This window comes from Centruroides vittatus, unplaced genomic scaffold, assembly GCF_030686945.1.
Source record: "Centruroides vittatus isolate TY-2023 unplaced genomic scaffold, ASM3068694v2 contig_979, whole genome shotgun sequence".
In the NCBI taxonomy this organism is placed as follows: Eukaryota; Metazoa; Arthropoda; class Arachnida; order Scorpiones; family Buthidae; genus Centruroides; species Centruroides vittatus.
Genome location: NW_027122650.1, coordinates 1,693,771 through 1,710,327, shown reverse-complemented (window position 1 = coordinate 1,710,327; position 16,557 = coordinate 1,693,771). Strand labels below are relative to the sequence as shown.

Genomic DNA, 16,557 nt, shown 5'->3' with positions numbered 1-16,557 from the left:
GTATAGAGTTTTGCTCTTGTTTTTTAGAAATAAAAGCGAAAAAAAAGTTAATTCTATACTTTTTTAAACAAAAAAATTCCGTTATAACACAGTTAACTGTGTTGTTTTTTTAGAATTTTAGAAATAAGGTAAATTATATTATACAGTTTTTAAAAAATTTACATATAGAGAACTAAACTGTACAGGTCCTACATACTTGGTTAATATATATAATTTTTAGAGCTTTATATACAGAGAGAACTGTAAAAATGCTTAGTTTATGTAATTTTTTTTTGGAAGTTTGTATGCATAAAACTAAACTGTACAGTTTTTAGAAACGTAGGAGTGCATCTATAAGAAGCTATACATTATTTTATTTTGTATTATTTTAAAAATTAATAGTTATAATTAACTAAACTATATTCTTTAGTGGTTTACTCAGAGAAAATTAGATTATGCAGTTTTTAGAAATCTCCAAAAATAACAAATTGATGTAAGTAATTATTTTTAGAAATTTCAATACAGTGAACTTAATTATGCAGTTTTTTAAGAAAATTTATGAGTGTACAGTACATAATTTTTTAGAGATTCATAAATATAGTACTTAAGTGATTCATATGAATATTAATCTATGCAGAATTTGCGTGTAAAAAACAGGACTTTATAATGTTTTGGAAAGTTAAAAAAAAGGCAGAAATTACTCATTTTTTTAAAAAAAAAGAAACTTGCAAGCGAAGAGTATATGAAAAAATAAACAATTATGGATATAAAAAGAAGGACGATGTATGTTAAATACCCTTCCGATGATGCATTTGTTAAGAAAGCAAACAGGCCACACCCAATACCAAACACTATACCTACAGGTGGGTATCGTGACATTACGTCAAGTGAATAATTGAAGCTGTAGAACACAAGAAGATAACTCTTGGTGTCGTTATCGCTGGCTGTAATGGTGTCATTAGACCAGAAGCCGTTTCACACCAGAACAAATATCTACTTAACGAAGTAGCTAACGAGCCTCCTCCTGTTTGACTCGCAAAATGTCACCCGACAATCGCCATATAAATAAGAAAAAAATTCTTCACACTTCCAAAAAAATTACATACTTTATATCGTTATTAATTATCTAGTTTGAATTTCTGAGGTTTTTTTTAGATACTTAAATTCTTTCTTCGATTATTCTATGATGATATAATATAGTCGGGTGTCGCGCCGAGTTTACTGCGTGTCAAAATTCTAAAAAAAAATCGAATTTTTTTGAATATTATTTCTATTAATTTTTGCTCAAATTCATGCACCGATCGATCTTATATGATATATAATAGCTTAGTTGTAAGTAGGGGTGTTCATCTTGTAAAAATAGTAGAAGAGAGTGGAAAAATGAAGGATTTAAATTTATTATCATTATTAATAATTCGATGAAATTCTCGACTTTTTTAGATGATTTTTTTAGATTATTTTTTAGCATAAATGTGAAGGGAATTCATCTCGAAAACGCAGTAAAGGAAGTAAAAAAAAGAGGGGGAAAAAACAGGGAAACAAGATTTAAATTTATCGTTTTTTTCCACCCCTTCTACTCCTGTATCTGGTTTAAATTTTAGATTTTTATGCTCAAATTCCCTTTTTTAATATGCGATTATATGATGTAGTTTATACGTGGATACAGTCCACCCCCATTAAAAATTAAAGGGGTGAGTTTTCTATCAGACACCAGTACATAAAATGTTTATAAAAATTCACATCTCGGAACATTTTTTTTGGGGGGAGAGGATGATTTAAATTTATTAATAAACAGATTTAAATAATCGATTTAAATATATATATATTTTTTTGATAATTGATCACATGAAAGAGGTTGGTCTTATTGAAATAAGTAGTGTTCTTTCTGAAGAAAAAATGTATTAGAAAAAATGGAGAAAAGGCGATTTAACATGGGTTTTATCTGTATTCAAATTGAAACAGGAGATTATTATATTTTAACGATTGTAATTCGATTAAAGATCGAATTTATTTCGGTTGGTTTTTTTTTGAAGTTGATCTCTCCAATAACCAATTAGACGCTACTTGCTTTCTATATTGATCCAAAGACTCTGTATTTGGTCGTAAAGATTCAATTGTATGAGAAAACTTTCAATTGTACTTTCTTGCGTATTTTTCTTACTTTTTCTCAAAAAAATTCGCGAAAAAATGTTTAAAAAACTCATTATTTATTTCATAATCACTTGCGAATTTGTCCTTTTTATTTTAAATCTAAATTTCTTCTTCTTTTTTTGGAATTCTGGAATTGGAACGGAGTTAAATTTTCTTGTAAATTTATCGCATTTTAACCCAGAAAATTTGGTGAAGAAGGAATCATTTTCGAAGTTTTTAAATCTAATAATTTGGAGTTATTCGTTCTTGAGTGTGTTATCTAAAAAAATCTATCTATAAACGTTCTTAAAATGAATCAAAAATAGACGCAAATGCTCTATAGATGGATGTAGAGATGGATTTTTTAAAATATATTCCTTTGAAGTAAAAAAACACTAAAAAAGATAAACTTAGCAATTATAGAACCGTGCAATGTTTTTTGAAATTTAAAGTATCGAATAATCCATTTATAAGTATACCATTTTCGTGTTTTCTACTTCAAAAAACATCGAACGATCCTTTAATTAAAGAGGATAACATGTTGGTATTTTCTACTTCAAAAAACACAGTGAAATTTTTCGTTTTATCTGCATTTTTGGAATCCAAAAAAACACCGTGTTTATCTTCAATTAATAAGCATCCAATCCTTTAGTATTTATGGTTTAAAAACAAGCACAAATTCTTCGTTTTACTTCAATGTTTTCGAAAATCAAAAATCCTAAAGGATCTTTCGATTGAAAAGGCTATCATTTGATTGCTTTCGACTTTAAAAAGTTCTAAAATCGTTTCACTCTGTTCGGGTTTTTTCAAAAAAATACAAAGTAACCCATTGACAAATGTCATTTTAAGTGTATTTTCCTATTACAAAAATCTCTGAAATACTTTTTTTTTAAATCCAAAAATCAGCGAACGTTACTTTATTTGGTAATTATGCTATTTTGATGTTTTATAATACAAAAAACTTCAAAATCTATCGTTTGATTTGTGTTTTTTGAGTCCAAAAACACACGAAAAGATCCATTGGCTGTTAAATCGCAATTTTGAGCAATCCGAAATCTTTCGTTTTATTTGCATTTTTAGAATTATAAGAACAGAAAATTCTTCTTCATTTAGTAATTATACTTTAAAAAAACACTAATATTTCACTTTATTTGTGTTTTTTGCAATTAAAAGAACACGAAATGATCAATTGAAGAACACCAGTTTGTATGGCTGTGTGTGTGGGGGATGCTTTATTGAGAAAACCCGAAAACCTTTGTTTTATTTGTATTTTTAGAATTCGAAAACTAGTAAACTTTCTTTCATTTGGTAATTAGTTCAATTTCGTATTTTATGCGTCAAAAAACCACGAAATTTCATACTTTGTCTGTCTGTTTTAATTCAAAATCCACAAGACTTTCCATTGACAAGTACGGTTTTGAGCTTTTTTGGAATTCAAATTCGTTTTCATTTAGTAATTACACCTCTTTTGTATATTATACTTCAAAAATTTCCTACTTAACTCGTGTTTTTTGAACTAAAAAAAAACTACGAAAGTAGTCCATTAGTCTAACCAAACACCATCTGGAGCTCGCTTTCTATTGTAGAAACGACGAAAACCTTTCGTTTAATTTACATTTTTTTTTAATTAGAATTAAAAAAAAACACCCACCGAAATGACCATTTAATTGAGAAAATTTAACTTCTAACATCTTCAACACTGGGACGATTGGGGACGAAAACAAGTAATAAAAGCAAAATCCGAGTCTTCGTCAATGTTATTACTCCAAACCATTTTCAATCTGCTATTTCCGGAAAGGCATACGGTCAGGCCACTTCCGGAACTGGAAAAGGCGCGCGACCACTTCCACCGGAAATGACGCCAGCTAGGACTTCCTCTTCTACGCCAAATGCGGAAGTGACGAGTCAATGGAACGAGAAATATTACCGAATTATTGTCTATATTAAAACCGATGTCGTTATCTCGACAGTAGATAGCCTCGGCCATTTTTCCCACTTTTCTTATCAAATTTAACAATCCTCCAGCGATAAATATAGATTAATGTTGGAAAAAAACAGGTTAATCTACAGGTATAGAGTTCGATTTGTTGGAAATTTTCTTCCCTTTTTTTGTTCCTTGTTTCCTAACTTAATCGAAGAGTGCGTGCTCTGTAAACATAGTGGGGTACCCTCCAGCTAAAAAGATATGTGATGACAGCTGAAAAAACTTTTGTGGTCGAGATGAACTTGCTACTCCCATTCTATTGTTACAAATTAAACTGGATGGAGTTTTTCTTTTTTTTTTATTTTAGAAAATTATACTTACATTTAAGTTGAAGTAAAATTTAACTCTACTCGATCAATTCTTAATAATTCACTTCTCTGTCTTTTAAAGTTGAAAATAATGATAATATTACGATTTAAATTTGTTGGATAAACTGTAAAATTGACGAGAATTTTCGAGTAATTAGTGTAACTTCTCAACCTTTTCAAATTGAGGTTCTGTTTTTACCGTAAATGAATGAGATACAAACTAGAGAAAATCGTTCGCGATCTGTTGGTTGAGATTCTCTAAGTTTTTTTCTAAATATGACCGATATTTTCGTAATTTATATTGAAATTTATCGTAAAGTTGGAAAAAATGATGATTTAACAATTAAAATTTGCTATAAAACTCTAAAAATTGAGTGTTTAATGTAACTTCTCAACCTTTTATTTAACTTGCTGGTCACTTTGTAGTGTAAAAGAATGAGATTCCAACTATAGAAGGTCATTCGCGAGCTACTGGTTGAGAAGTATTAATTGGAATACATTTTTCTGAACGTAATTGAAGATTTACAGCTTAAACATAAGTAATTAATGCAACTTCAATATCTTTCTGCGTAAATGAATGAAACGTTAAGTATGAATGTAACTCGCGAACTGATTGTCGGAAAGTTTTACATTATCGTCGCTTATAAACCAAATAAAGACGATGTTAAATCATTTAATATAAATTATACAAGTGATTCATATAAAATTATATCGAGAAAAACATTAAAAATTAATGACACATTTTCCATTATCGCTAATGAAATCTCCCAACCTCTTTGCTTGATATATTTTACGTTAATTAGAAATGTAGCTCAAGACCTACCGGTTGAGAAGTATCGAGTAAACTATATTTTCCAAGCAAACATGAAAATGATATTTACGATCGTCCAATCCGTAGCCAAGTAGTTCATCAAAATCAATGGCAAACTTTGAAATTCCTCTAGTCTACGTCGTAAAATTCAAAATTTACTGTTGTAATTGTAGGAGGATGTAAATGTAACAGCTTATCTTCATCATTACTTCATCCTAAGCGATATATAAATGCAAATAACTAGACATCTAAACGGCTTTAATGTTACTACATATAACAATTAGTAAATTTTGACTGGAGAAACGAAGAAAACATGGAATTTAGCCCGAAGTTTTTGTTGATTTTTAGTTTTAAATCAGGATAAATTGCAGCTGTCAAACGATAACACTTCATTGTTTTCCGGTTTACATTAATGCTTCTATAGAAAAACACGATAGAATCCTCTGTGATTTCCATAGAGAATGGGGTGTAGAAAGCAGCAAGTAACACGTTACAGAAGTAGTACAAATTGTTCGTCAACAGTACAATGTTGTTTTTGGTTCTGTAGCTATCATTTACAGCTTGTTGGAGAGTGTCGTTGTAACTCCGAGATGATGTATTACCTGAAGGCAGGTAGAGGTTCTCTGTAATCCTTGCTAGATTCATGACACCGTACTGATCAATAAGAAGATGAAACAGTGCGTTGTCAACATACATCGATGTTGGATTTGACTGGTGATTGTGATAAACTAGGGCTGATACTAAGGATATTTTGTTGTAGATCTTTCCAAACAAGGCTATAATTATCTAACATTCTGCAGGTGATTTATCATTGATGAAACGTTGTAAAGTATTGTTTAGTATAGGTTAACGTGTAACGCAATTGGGTTTTAGTTATTGGCATGAATGGATTTTAAAAGAATTTTGATGGCCCTAACTTGGATTTCGTCCAAAATTTTTATTATGTCGATAAATGTTTGTGTGCTTTTTTTTATCATATATATTTTTAAATTTATTATTTCTTGAATGACTGAGTTTAAATTAAGTTTCTATGAGATTAAATTAGATTATAATGTTATTTTTATGTATCAGTCCGATTATAAATTATTCTTTAATCATTTTTTAGTATAAATTATACCTTAAACTATATTATTTAACCTGTTCTACTAGTCGCGAGGTTTTTGAAGATTTTTTTTTTTTACATTAAACTGTGAATTTTTAGATGCTGTAGTGAAATTTTTATCGATTCTTTCACTTTGTAACACGCTTCACTATAGGTGAAAGCTGCTAATAAACTAGAAAAGCATGCAATTAGCTTGTAAGTATTAAACATAGGTTGAGAGTTAAGTTTGTCAGAACGTGCTCTCGAACATCCTTTACATTGAAACTTCATCGATAAGTAAGTAAATTGCAACGTGTAGATCTACCTTCCAGTCACGATGAGTCCCCGATGAGTCTATGATTCACGTTTATGAATGATTAATAACTCGATTAATAAGACAAAAGGGAATTGCCACGAAAAGTTTCTTGTATCCCTAAGCAATTATTGTGAAGTTGGATAGGAGTTTTGGTGAATGACACCCTTTTCCTTCACGAAAATCACAGGAAATCACTACATAAACGTTGCCTGCTAACGCAACTAAGCAAATTTTAACGTTTTTTGTAGGTATATTGGGAAAAGCAACACGAAAAAATGGAGAGAAATGCGATTACAAACAACATAGTTATTTTCTCGACTTGGAAAGAATGGAAAGTGAGGAAAGAGTGAAAAAGGACGACATAAAATTGAGATGGCTTGTCTTGACCCAGTCACCAAAGACAAGTATAGAGTGTTGAGTGCCTGTAACTGTATGCTTTTGCAGTCGGTGGGAAGATTGTATTTTTTTCCCGGACTTGTCAAGAACCGAGATGTCTTCTACAGTTAACTCAACTTTCAGACAAACTTTAGTCATCAATTGTGCTGGAGGAGGAGTTGCAGAATGCAGATTGTTTTTTTCCCCCGTCTATGATATATGATGTGGATGTATGAGTACCTTTATATATTCTTTAGCCTCCTATAACCAGTTGTGTATTTATAAATTCTATATAAGTAGATACATTACACTAGTTTTCCACACAAGTATGGGCTATGTGTCATTCAGTTTACTGTATAATTACATAGTGTCTTTTTACACTATTATATGTTACATCTTCTTAAATCCCGTATACATTTTATTTTTTTATATAATTACACAATCTTCTATATATTTTGTATAGGAGAATATATAATTCGTGTTTTTTATGTACTATCTAACTTCCTATTTCCTTTTATAGTTTCCTATATATCAATTGCCTGTATAATTTTCTGTATATTTCCTAACTTTACTTGTATTATATTGCATAGTTTCCTTGTAATACTGGTTTCTCTTATGTGTTTCCTACCTTCCTACGTATTACACGAACTCCTATATAACATTTAGTCCTGTATATTGCATAATTTCCTGTATAATACTTAGTTTCTTGTCTGCTTGCATAGTTTTCTATATAACACCTAGTTCTGTAGTCTACATATTGCATAGCTTCCTGTATAACACTTGATCTACGTGTTTAGTTTCCTATATAAGTACATAGGCTCTTCATATCAGCATGCTTCTGTGTAGCAAACAGTTCGATGTTTATTACACAGCTTCCTACGTCAGGATAGATCATGTTTTAAGTTAGCCTTCACGTTTTGGAGGTGGAAGCATTTGAAAAGATATTCCCTTGTGCAAATTTTATGAAGAAGATCTTTACAAGAATATTTTTCTCTGCTTTTATGTGAGTTAGGAATGCAAGTGGAGTCACGTTGCAAAGATGTATTCGAAGAAATCGCAATACAAAGTATCCTACACAATCATCGCTTTAGGAATTAGTGAGCAAAAGAAAGTTATATTTCAACAATAGAATTGAGCTGTCACAAACAGCACAAGGTAACATGTCAACAGCAGAAGTCGGCGTTAAACCCGCTGTACCCAATTGTACCAATGCACGACAAACTAATGGGGCGTATCGTGCCATTCTCTGAACCGTATCTAATATGATTGGCCGAACCATCCGCAACCCTCGCTGACGTCACTGCAACGTCACTAAACTCGTACCCTCGACTCGTACGACAGTTCGATAAAGTGGCAAAATACAAAAACCTTCCACTTAATTTAATCAAAAGATTCTAAACGAGACACTCGATGAATTTTTTACAGTTTCTAAAAGTATACTCTCCTTTATACAGTGAATATTTTTAGATATTCTAGAACTACGCTAAGTCTCCATACATTTTCTAAAAAACGCCATTGTTCTTAACTTTTAGAGTGTTTTTTAGATTTAAACATTAAAATTTTTTTGGAAATAATTATATTTTAGAGATTTTTCAGGCTGAAATTCGTGAAATTCGAGATTTTTTCTACCAGAAATGCCATCTTTACGAAAAAGAAACGAGTACTTTATGAAAAAATCTTTTAAAAAAATCTAGAATAACGTGAAAATTTCGGAAATTTCGCATATTTCGAGACCTTTCTAAAGAAGAATTTCACGAATTCCAACTTGAAAAAAACCTCTAAACTCTCACGTTACTCAAATAAAAATCGAGCAATCTTAAAAGAAAACCTTCTAAATAACGCTCTAAAACAGTAACCGTGCAAGTTACTTACCCAAAAAAACCACGTGTTTTTTTTGTACGAGTATCCAGAAAAAAACCAACAAAATTTCCAAAAAAATTATCGATTTTAATATCTTGGGTAATATTTTACAGCAAAAGAAAAGCGTGAAAGTGTAGGGTGGAGTGAGCAAGCGTAAGGAGGAAAAAAAAAACGTTCACACCTCATCGGATTTGACCGTTAGCAAGTTTGTTTAACTGACAGACAAACTGAAAGACCCATTTGGGACCTCAGTGTTGGTTCTCCAGAGATCTGTAGCGACCGTGGGACAAGAGCAGCTGTAAGAGTTAGATTCATGTTTACACACTTCTTTCTGTCTACAAACGATAGCTGGCCAAGTTGATAGCAGAATGTTCCTCTTCTTCAACTTTCACGCTTTCGTGTAATAAAACAGACGTGTCTATAATCAAGTGTTGGATCACCGTCAACTTAGTCAACAACTTGACGACAATGTTGTCATCAACTTTACTATTTTATATATATATCTTATCCTGAAAACGATATGAGATAAGATATCTAGAAAATTTACAATATCCAGTTTATGATGCTTCATCTTTTCTTTCTTTCTTTTTTTTCTTTTTCTTGGAAAGTTTCTAAAAAATTTGCTTTCCAAAAATGCATGCTACTTATACGTTTCTGTAAGGAGGCAGTCGACATTTAAGGGTTTTCATAGTGTTTTTGTGTGTTTGAGGAAATTTTTTGGAAGGAATTCTATTTTAGAAAAGATTTTTTTAAGAAAGAATTATATTTTAAAGACTTTATAGGAAAATCTTCGACTTATTTCTCTTCAAAAACACGTGAAATTTTTTAGAGAAAAAGTGTTTTCTGGAAAAATAATCCTTAAAAAATTTGTTCGTATTTCTCTAAAACAGTATAATTCCTCTAGAAAGTACTCATATTTCGTATTTTTAATCGAGAGAGAGAAAGTATTTTTGGTGAAGATCTTTAAAAATTTCCTTCTCTTTTTCTAAAAGTTTCGTGTTCTTCAAAGAAAAACGAATATTTTCGAGGGGAAAAAATCTAATAAATTTCTATGAAAAGTGCTTATTTAAAAAAAGAAATTCAAAGAAAAGGCATTTTTAGAGAAAATCTAATCAAATTTTAACAATTTTTTCTTTTAAAGGCATTTGTTTTTTTTTCTCTAAAACTATTTACACGCTTGTAAAGATGTTATATCCTTCAAGAAAAAGCAATAATTTTTAGAGAAAAATCTAAACAAAAATTCCTTTAAGAAAGTACTCGCATTTCTCTAAAAATCTCACTTCAAAAACGAGTACTTTTCACAGAAAATTTAACCACTTTCTCCCTAAAAAAAACTTTCTTGTCTTTTCCTGAAGAATATGAAATTTTTTTAGTATTTAAAATAGCATAAAGTAATGTCGAATTGAAGTTTTAAATTGAATTTGATTATTTTTCTTTCTAAAAATACAAGTGAAAAAAAAGGAAGGAAGAAGTAGAAAAGAGAATAAATGAGTACTTTAATTATTGGATTGTAATGGCGAGTGAGAAAAATAGATGAAGATGAATTCGCGTGAATAAATTCCAAAAAAAAAAAAAATTCTACTAATTAACATTAACTTAATTGAAAATGTGGTTATTAATCGAAGATCAATGTAGTTTTATGATATTAAATGACTTTAAATTGAGCAGTTCGACAATTTATAGATAGTACGTTTTTTGGAAAAATTTATATTTTAGAATTTTTAATAGAATTAATTTAAAATAAGCTATTTTAATTGATTTTTTAAAGATATTTTTAATTAAAAAAACACTATTTGGAAGTGTTTTCTTCTTAATTTTACTCCATGTTATAGCTTATTAACCTCCCTAAATCTTGGTTAATATGTGAAAAATTCTTGCAGACAGACTACCAGATGGATGGGCAAAGTAAATAAGAAGTTTCAATAGTTTATCTCTCTCGATTTCCGAAATATAAGCTATTTAGACGGACAGACTAACGAACAGTAAATTCAATATATCTTTTCTTTAATTTCTAAGATTTCACTAAATCTTGCGAACAGACAACCAGAAGGGCTGGCAAAATAAATTAAACTAGCAAGATTTTCGAGAACGAACAACCAGGAGGACAAGCAAAGTAAACATCAGTTTTCAATTGTAACTTCTAAGATATATTACGGACAGAAAAATGAATGGACAAAAAAAAAAACGATTTAAAAATTTCAACTCTGTTTTAGTTTTCTGTAAATTTAACGGCCAGACAACCTAACAGATGCAGAAAACGACATTGAAATTATTAAAATGAGTATCAAAATATGCGATTTTATGTAAAATAGAATTTTTTTCCCCTAAAAATTTAATTTATTAATGAGAATTAATTAATTTTATTATTTTTATTATATAAACTTTTACAAAATAAATAAACAAATAATTTTAACATGAACAAACTTCAAATTGTGGAGAGATTTTATAAAGATTGACAACCTTTCGTTGCCGGTTGTCATTTTTTTTTTTTAAAGAAAATGTTCCTAAAAAACACAAAAATAAATCATTTCGATCGAGTCAAATATCGAGCATTTTTTAAAGATTTAATTAATCAAAAAACTGGAATTTTAGAGGCGTAAAATACATCAATTTTCATAAAAATCTTAGCGAAAAATTACAATTTTCGAGTGACTTCAACTCGAGATAATTACAGTTATTTTCTCCGGTTTAAAGTCGAATATTCTAAAAAATTTCTCAACAAGAAAATATAGAACACAAACAAGTGCTGTCATCTGTTATCCAAAAAATCAAGAAGGAAAAAAAATAAAATGAAATAAAATAAAATTCCAAAAAATTACGTTTGATCGATGCCAAAATTGCATCTTAGTTGCTGTTTTTTAGAAGGAGAAGAAGGAAACTTTGATTATTGTTCGAGTTAAGATATAAAATTATTTGCAACATCTTTTAAAAAGATTAGAAAAACAATCTTTCATCTGCATATTCAGTAAAAGAAATTAAAGATAGCAGCTTCGATTATTATTATTTTTTTATGTTTTTTTATAGAAAATTTGATTTATTCCACCTTCTTACACATAATCTTTTGAATAACAAATCATTATAGAAATTGGAGTAGATGGTTTGAAAATCTATAAATGTGATAATCACGTTTCTAAGAAATGAATACAACATCAAATGTAAATGAATTACATTTAAAAAAAATGTATCTAAAAATTTTATTTATATATAAATTTTTTTAGAAATCATTTTATTAAGAAGAAAATACATATTTTTTCCTTGATGAATTATCAATATTGCGCTTTTAATGGCCAGGTGGTCATCTGCTATTGAACTGCTTTCTTTCCATGCGTTTTTATCTTAAAAATCTCGCTTTTTTTAAAATGTATACTAATTTTTTATCGATTCAAATTAGTTTTTTTTCCTGGTAAATAATTTATGCAAATAATAATAATTCGTTCTAGTGAAATTCATAAAAATTTCGATCGTTATTATCATCGTTTCATTGATTCGTTCGTAATTTTTCTTGTTTTCTTGGATTATTCAATTATTAAATAAGTCATCTGAATTGAATTTTGTCTGTTTATCTTATTCAATGTGTATAAATTAATTATCATAATTCATATAATTTTTAATCTTCGAACAAACGTGACGTTTCTATCGTCCATCTTTTCTTGGAATTCAGAATTTGCAATGCACCAAACTTCAGAATTTTGATAAAATTTTTGACACCAAAAATAAGAATCACGTTATTTACTGTTCAACGTTCAATTATAGTTTTCTGTTTACTACTAAATAGTAAATTAGTATAGTTTTTGCTTCTGATCATTCTACAGTTGCGTGACTGCGTGGTCGTCTACTTTCGAGAAATCCATTTTAATGAAATTAATACTGTTCACGATGTTCAATGCTTATATTAAAACGCTTGTGTATAATGTCTAGCGATTGAACATTAATAATTTTATAAATATTCGTTCATTTTTGTTTAATGTGAAGGACCAACAATGCTCGCTGCACAGAGCTTGCGGAGACATGGAAGAATTAACTGTTTTCTATCACGCTGTGTTTCATGTTACCACCATGTTTTCATCAATGGTAACCCAAAACATTGTCAGAATCACGCAATACATCTTTAATTTATTTTCCTCCTACAATGACTAAAAAAAATCCGCCTTTCCTACCGATAATTCTATGTAAGATATTGCATGTAAACATTACAGGCATATCATTAAGTATACCAATATTAAATTCATCTAAAAAACTTAATTATACTCTAAAAATAGGCTTGCACGCAAAAATTTCATATATAATTCTCAAAAAGAAACACAAAATTGCGTGTTGTATTTTTAGAATATTCTAAGAAATAGGTCAGAAAATTACGATTTGTATACGTGGAAATGGTATTTGCTTAAAAGTATTGACATTCTTTTATGTAAGCAATTGAATTATATAAGAAAAAATATATAAGAGTTTAATAAATCTTAAAAAGAAAAAAATGTATGGATTTTTTTCGAGTCAGACATTCGAAATTTAATTACATGTAACGCGAAATAAATGTATTGAAATGATGGTTTAATTATGGCATTGTTTAGATTATCTGTTTTAGTGGTGCGGAGGAGATAATGAAGATGAGGCATATGGAAGATTAATGCTGTACCTTTTATCGTTTATGGTCATTTAATTTCGTTGTCATTGACTGTGATGATCAATCAATAGACTCTATTCTTATCTTGTGCAACCGACTCTCTCACTCTTACTTACTGTTTACAGTAACTGAGATATTTGTTTACAGAGATACTATTGAAAACTCTGAGGGATAACCCCCATCCACTAATTAGAAATTCAAATCGAAAATAAAACAATAAATTGTCAACTTAAAAAATTTCGAAGTGACAAAATGTCGAGTGATTTTTTAGAAAAATGCTTATGTTTTTATCGAATAATTACGTGTTATTTTGTAAATAAATGCTTAATTTAAACGTACGGAAGCTAAAAAAACACTTTTAAAATTGATTAACCAATAGAAATAAGTATTTTTAGAAATTATACATCGAATTTTTTAGATTAAACATTTAAATGTTCTGAAGATAAAAATATATTTAGTTTAGTCTCTAAAATATTCCTAAATATCTTTTTAATTTCTAAATGCTTAAATGCTTCATTGAAAAAAAAATTTCAAACTTAATTTATAAAAATACTTTTCTTCTAAAAACTTTTTAAAATATATTTATAGCTTCTAAAATTTGAAATATTTCATGAAAAAAGCTAAATATAATTTATAAAAACACATTTTCTATTGGTTTAATTCAAATTATACATTTTTAAAAACTGTTTAAATTTGAATTAACCCAATAGAATTTTTTTTTCTTTTTAGAAATTAAATTTTGCTTTTTTGATGAAATATTTAAATGTTTGAAGTTAAAAATATGTTTAATACCTTTTATAATACTATTTTTTAAAAAAATATATTTTTGGCTTCTAAACGTCTACAAGTATTATAGAAAAAAAAATTCAAAATGCAATTTCTAAAAACCATTTTTTTATTGGTTAATTCAAATGAGTACTTTTCTAAAACAATTTTAAAAAATATAAATTAACTGATTAAAAAAGTGTTCTTGAGAATTTTATTTTGCTTTTCTTTTAAATGAAACATTTGAATTATTAGAAGCTAAAAATATATTTATTCTTTTCCTTAAAAAAACATTAAAAAATATATTTATATTTTTTAAAAATTTATCCTTTATATAACTTTTAAAATTATTTTTCCTCCTATTGGTTAATTAAAACATTTTAAAATTCGAATTGACCAATAGAAAAAAAGCGTTTTTCGAAATTAGATTTCGCTTTTTTTCTGACGTAACAATTGAATTTATTGGGTTAAAAAACAAGATATACCTTTGAACACGTGAACGTGATTCGCATTATTGATTTTTTAGATACGACGACAATCGTTAATATTAAATAAATGATATTATTGAAACATTTATTAGCGATATTTTACATTATAAATGAATATTAAATATCAAGAATTAATGATACTGATCTATATATTATGTGCAATAATTTTGTATAGTTGACGCCAATATTCAACTATTAATATACTGATATAGAACATCGTTGTTCCACAATATTTCTTCGTGTTATAAATATAAATTCACTTCATTTTATTAATTTCCTAAAAATATATGTATATATATTTCAAAAGTTTAAGCGTAAATAAAACTTGTGCAAGCAATAATTTATGATTTTATTTGAATTATTTACGATGAAAAGATATCAAACATCGTAAAAAATGTAATTATTTACTGAAAGAGAGAGAGAAGAAACAATAAAAAAGTTAATAAATAATTTTTTATTATATTCTAATAAATTTAAATATGTTTCTTATCAATGAAAAATAACAATTGTATGAGAATTAATTGCATGTTTTTCATCTACAATATATAAAAATGTATGAGAATTAATTATACAATTTCTAATTTTTTAGATGCAGACTTTTAGATGGATCTGCACCTAAAAAGTCAGAAATTTATTATGGGTTCTGCATATAGAAATTAGGAATGTATGTATTTCCATGTGTTAGTATTTCCACGTGTGAAAACTACATGGAAATAATAAAAGAATGAGTGGGAATTAATCTGAGTTCTGAACCCCTTTTTTAGATGCAGAACCCATAATTAATGAGGATATAAAATGTATATATGCAGAACATAAAAAATGTATGAGAATTAATTATAGGATGTGCATATAAAATATCAGAAATATATGAGAATTAAAATATGGGATTTACATCTAAAAAAATCACAAATTGGACTGAAGTTATCTGTGTTCTGCATCTAAAATTTTTTTTTAAATTATAGATTGTTAAAGTGATATTTTTTAACATTAAAATTATAATTAAATTTCTTAGAATAATTTTTTATGAATTTAAAAAAAATAATTTTATATATATTATAGATAAACCATACGAAAGAAGACGTCAGATATCAGAAAGTAAGTTCGATTTTTTTTGATTTTTTTGATAATATATATGTAATGAAAATTTTTGATTTTAGAATAGATCAAATATCTTTTCGAACTTTTTAATATTTCAATTGATATTTTATTTAATCTTCTTCTTTTTTTAACTTGATAAAAATGAAATCAAGCGAGTAACTTACGCTACTTAGATGACTTTCTGAGAACGAATTTCCTTTTGGAATTTGTCCTTGTCACGTGAGAAAGTCGAATAATGGAGTATCTACAAACGGTGTCTACTTCGGAACAATGACAGTTGAACGATATGATTAGCATTGTGAATGGAAGATCTGTTACGAGATGCAGAAATCAATTCTTCTCTTCCTTATTCCTCTTGATGAAAATGTGTTGATTTTTCTCTATATCTCTACATTATCATGGAAATTTTATCATTGTCACGTTTTATAACGAAAATTTTTATATTTAAATTGTTAAACTTGATCATATTAAATGTCTGTAACAATTTATTTCATTCCCTGGATGTTGCTAGATTTAGTAAATGTCTAATTTATATAAGATTGCTCTACATCTTCCCGGAAGTTCTCTAAGGTAAAAAGACTGTTGGTAGTCAATTCAGGAGCACTAATATGAAGAGTAACAGTAGTATTTTAGAAGCTATTACTATGAGAATATCCTGAGCCATTTCGGGGACCATTACTACAAGTAGTTCACTTCCAAAAAGAATTAAACGTAGTGGACCAATTCCGAGCAGACATAAGA

General features: G+C 28.3%; 1 protein-coding gene across 3 annotated transcripts in view; it reads left to right on the top strand.

The window, feature by feature from the left end:
* LOC136985828 (agrin-like) overlaps positions 1-16,557 on the top strand; it is a 93,769-nt gene that overhangs the window by 23,252 nt on the left and 53,960 nt on the right. For all 3 annotated transcript variants that reach the window (XM_067283189.1, XM_067283188.1, XM_067283190.1), the window contains exon 2: positions 15,778-15,813. In XM_067283189.1, coding sequence (XP_067139290.1) covers positions 15,778-15,813 — 36 coding nt within the window. The remainder of the gene's footprint in view (positions 1-15,777; positions 15,814-16,557) is intronic.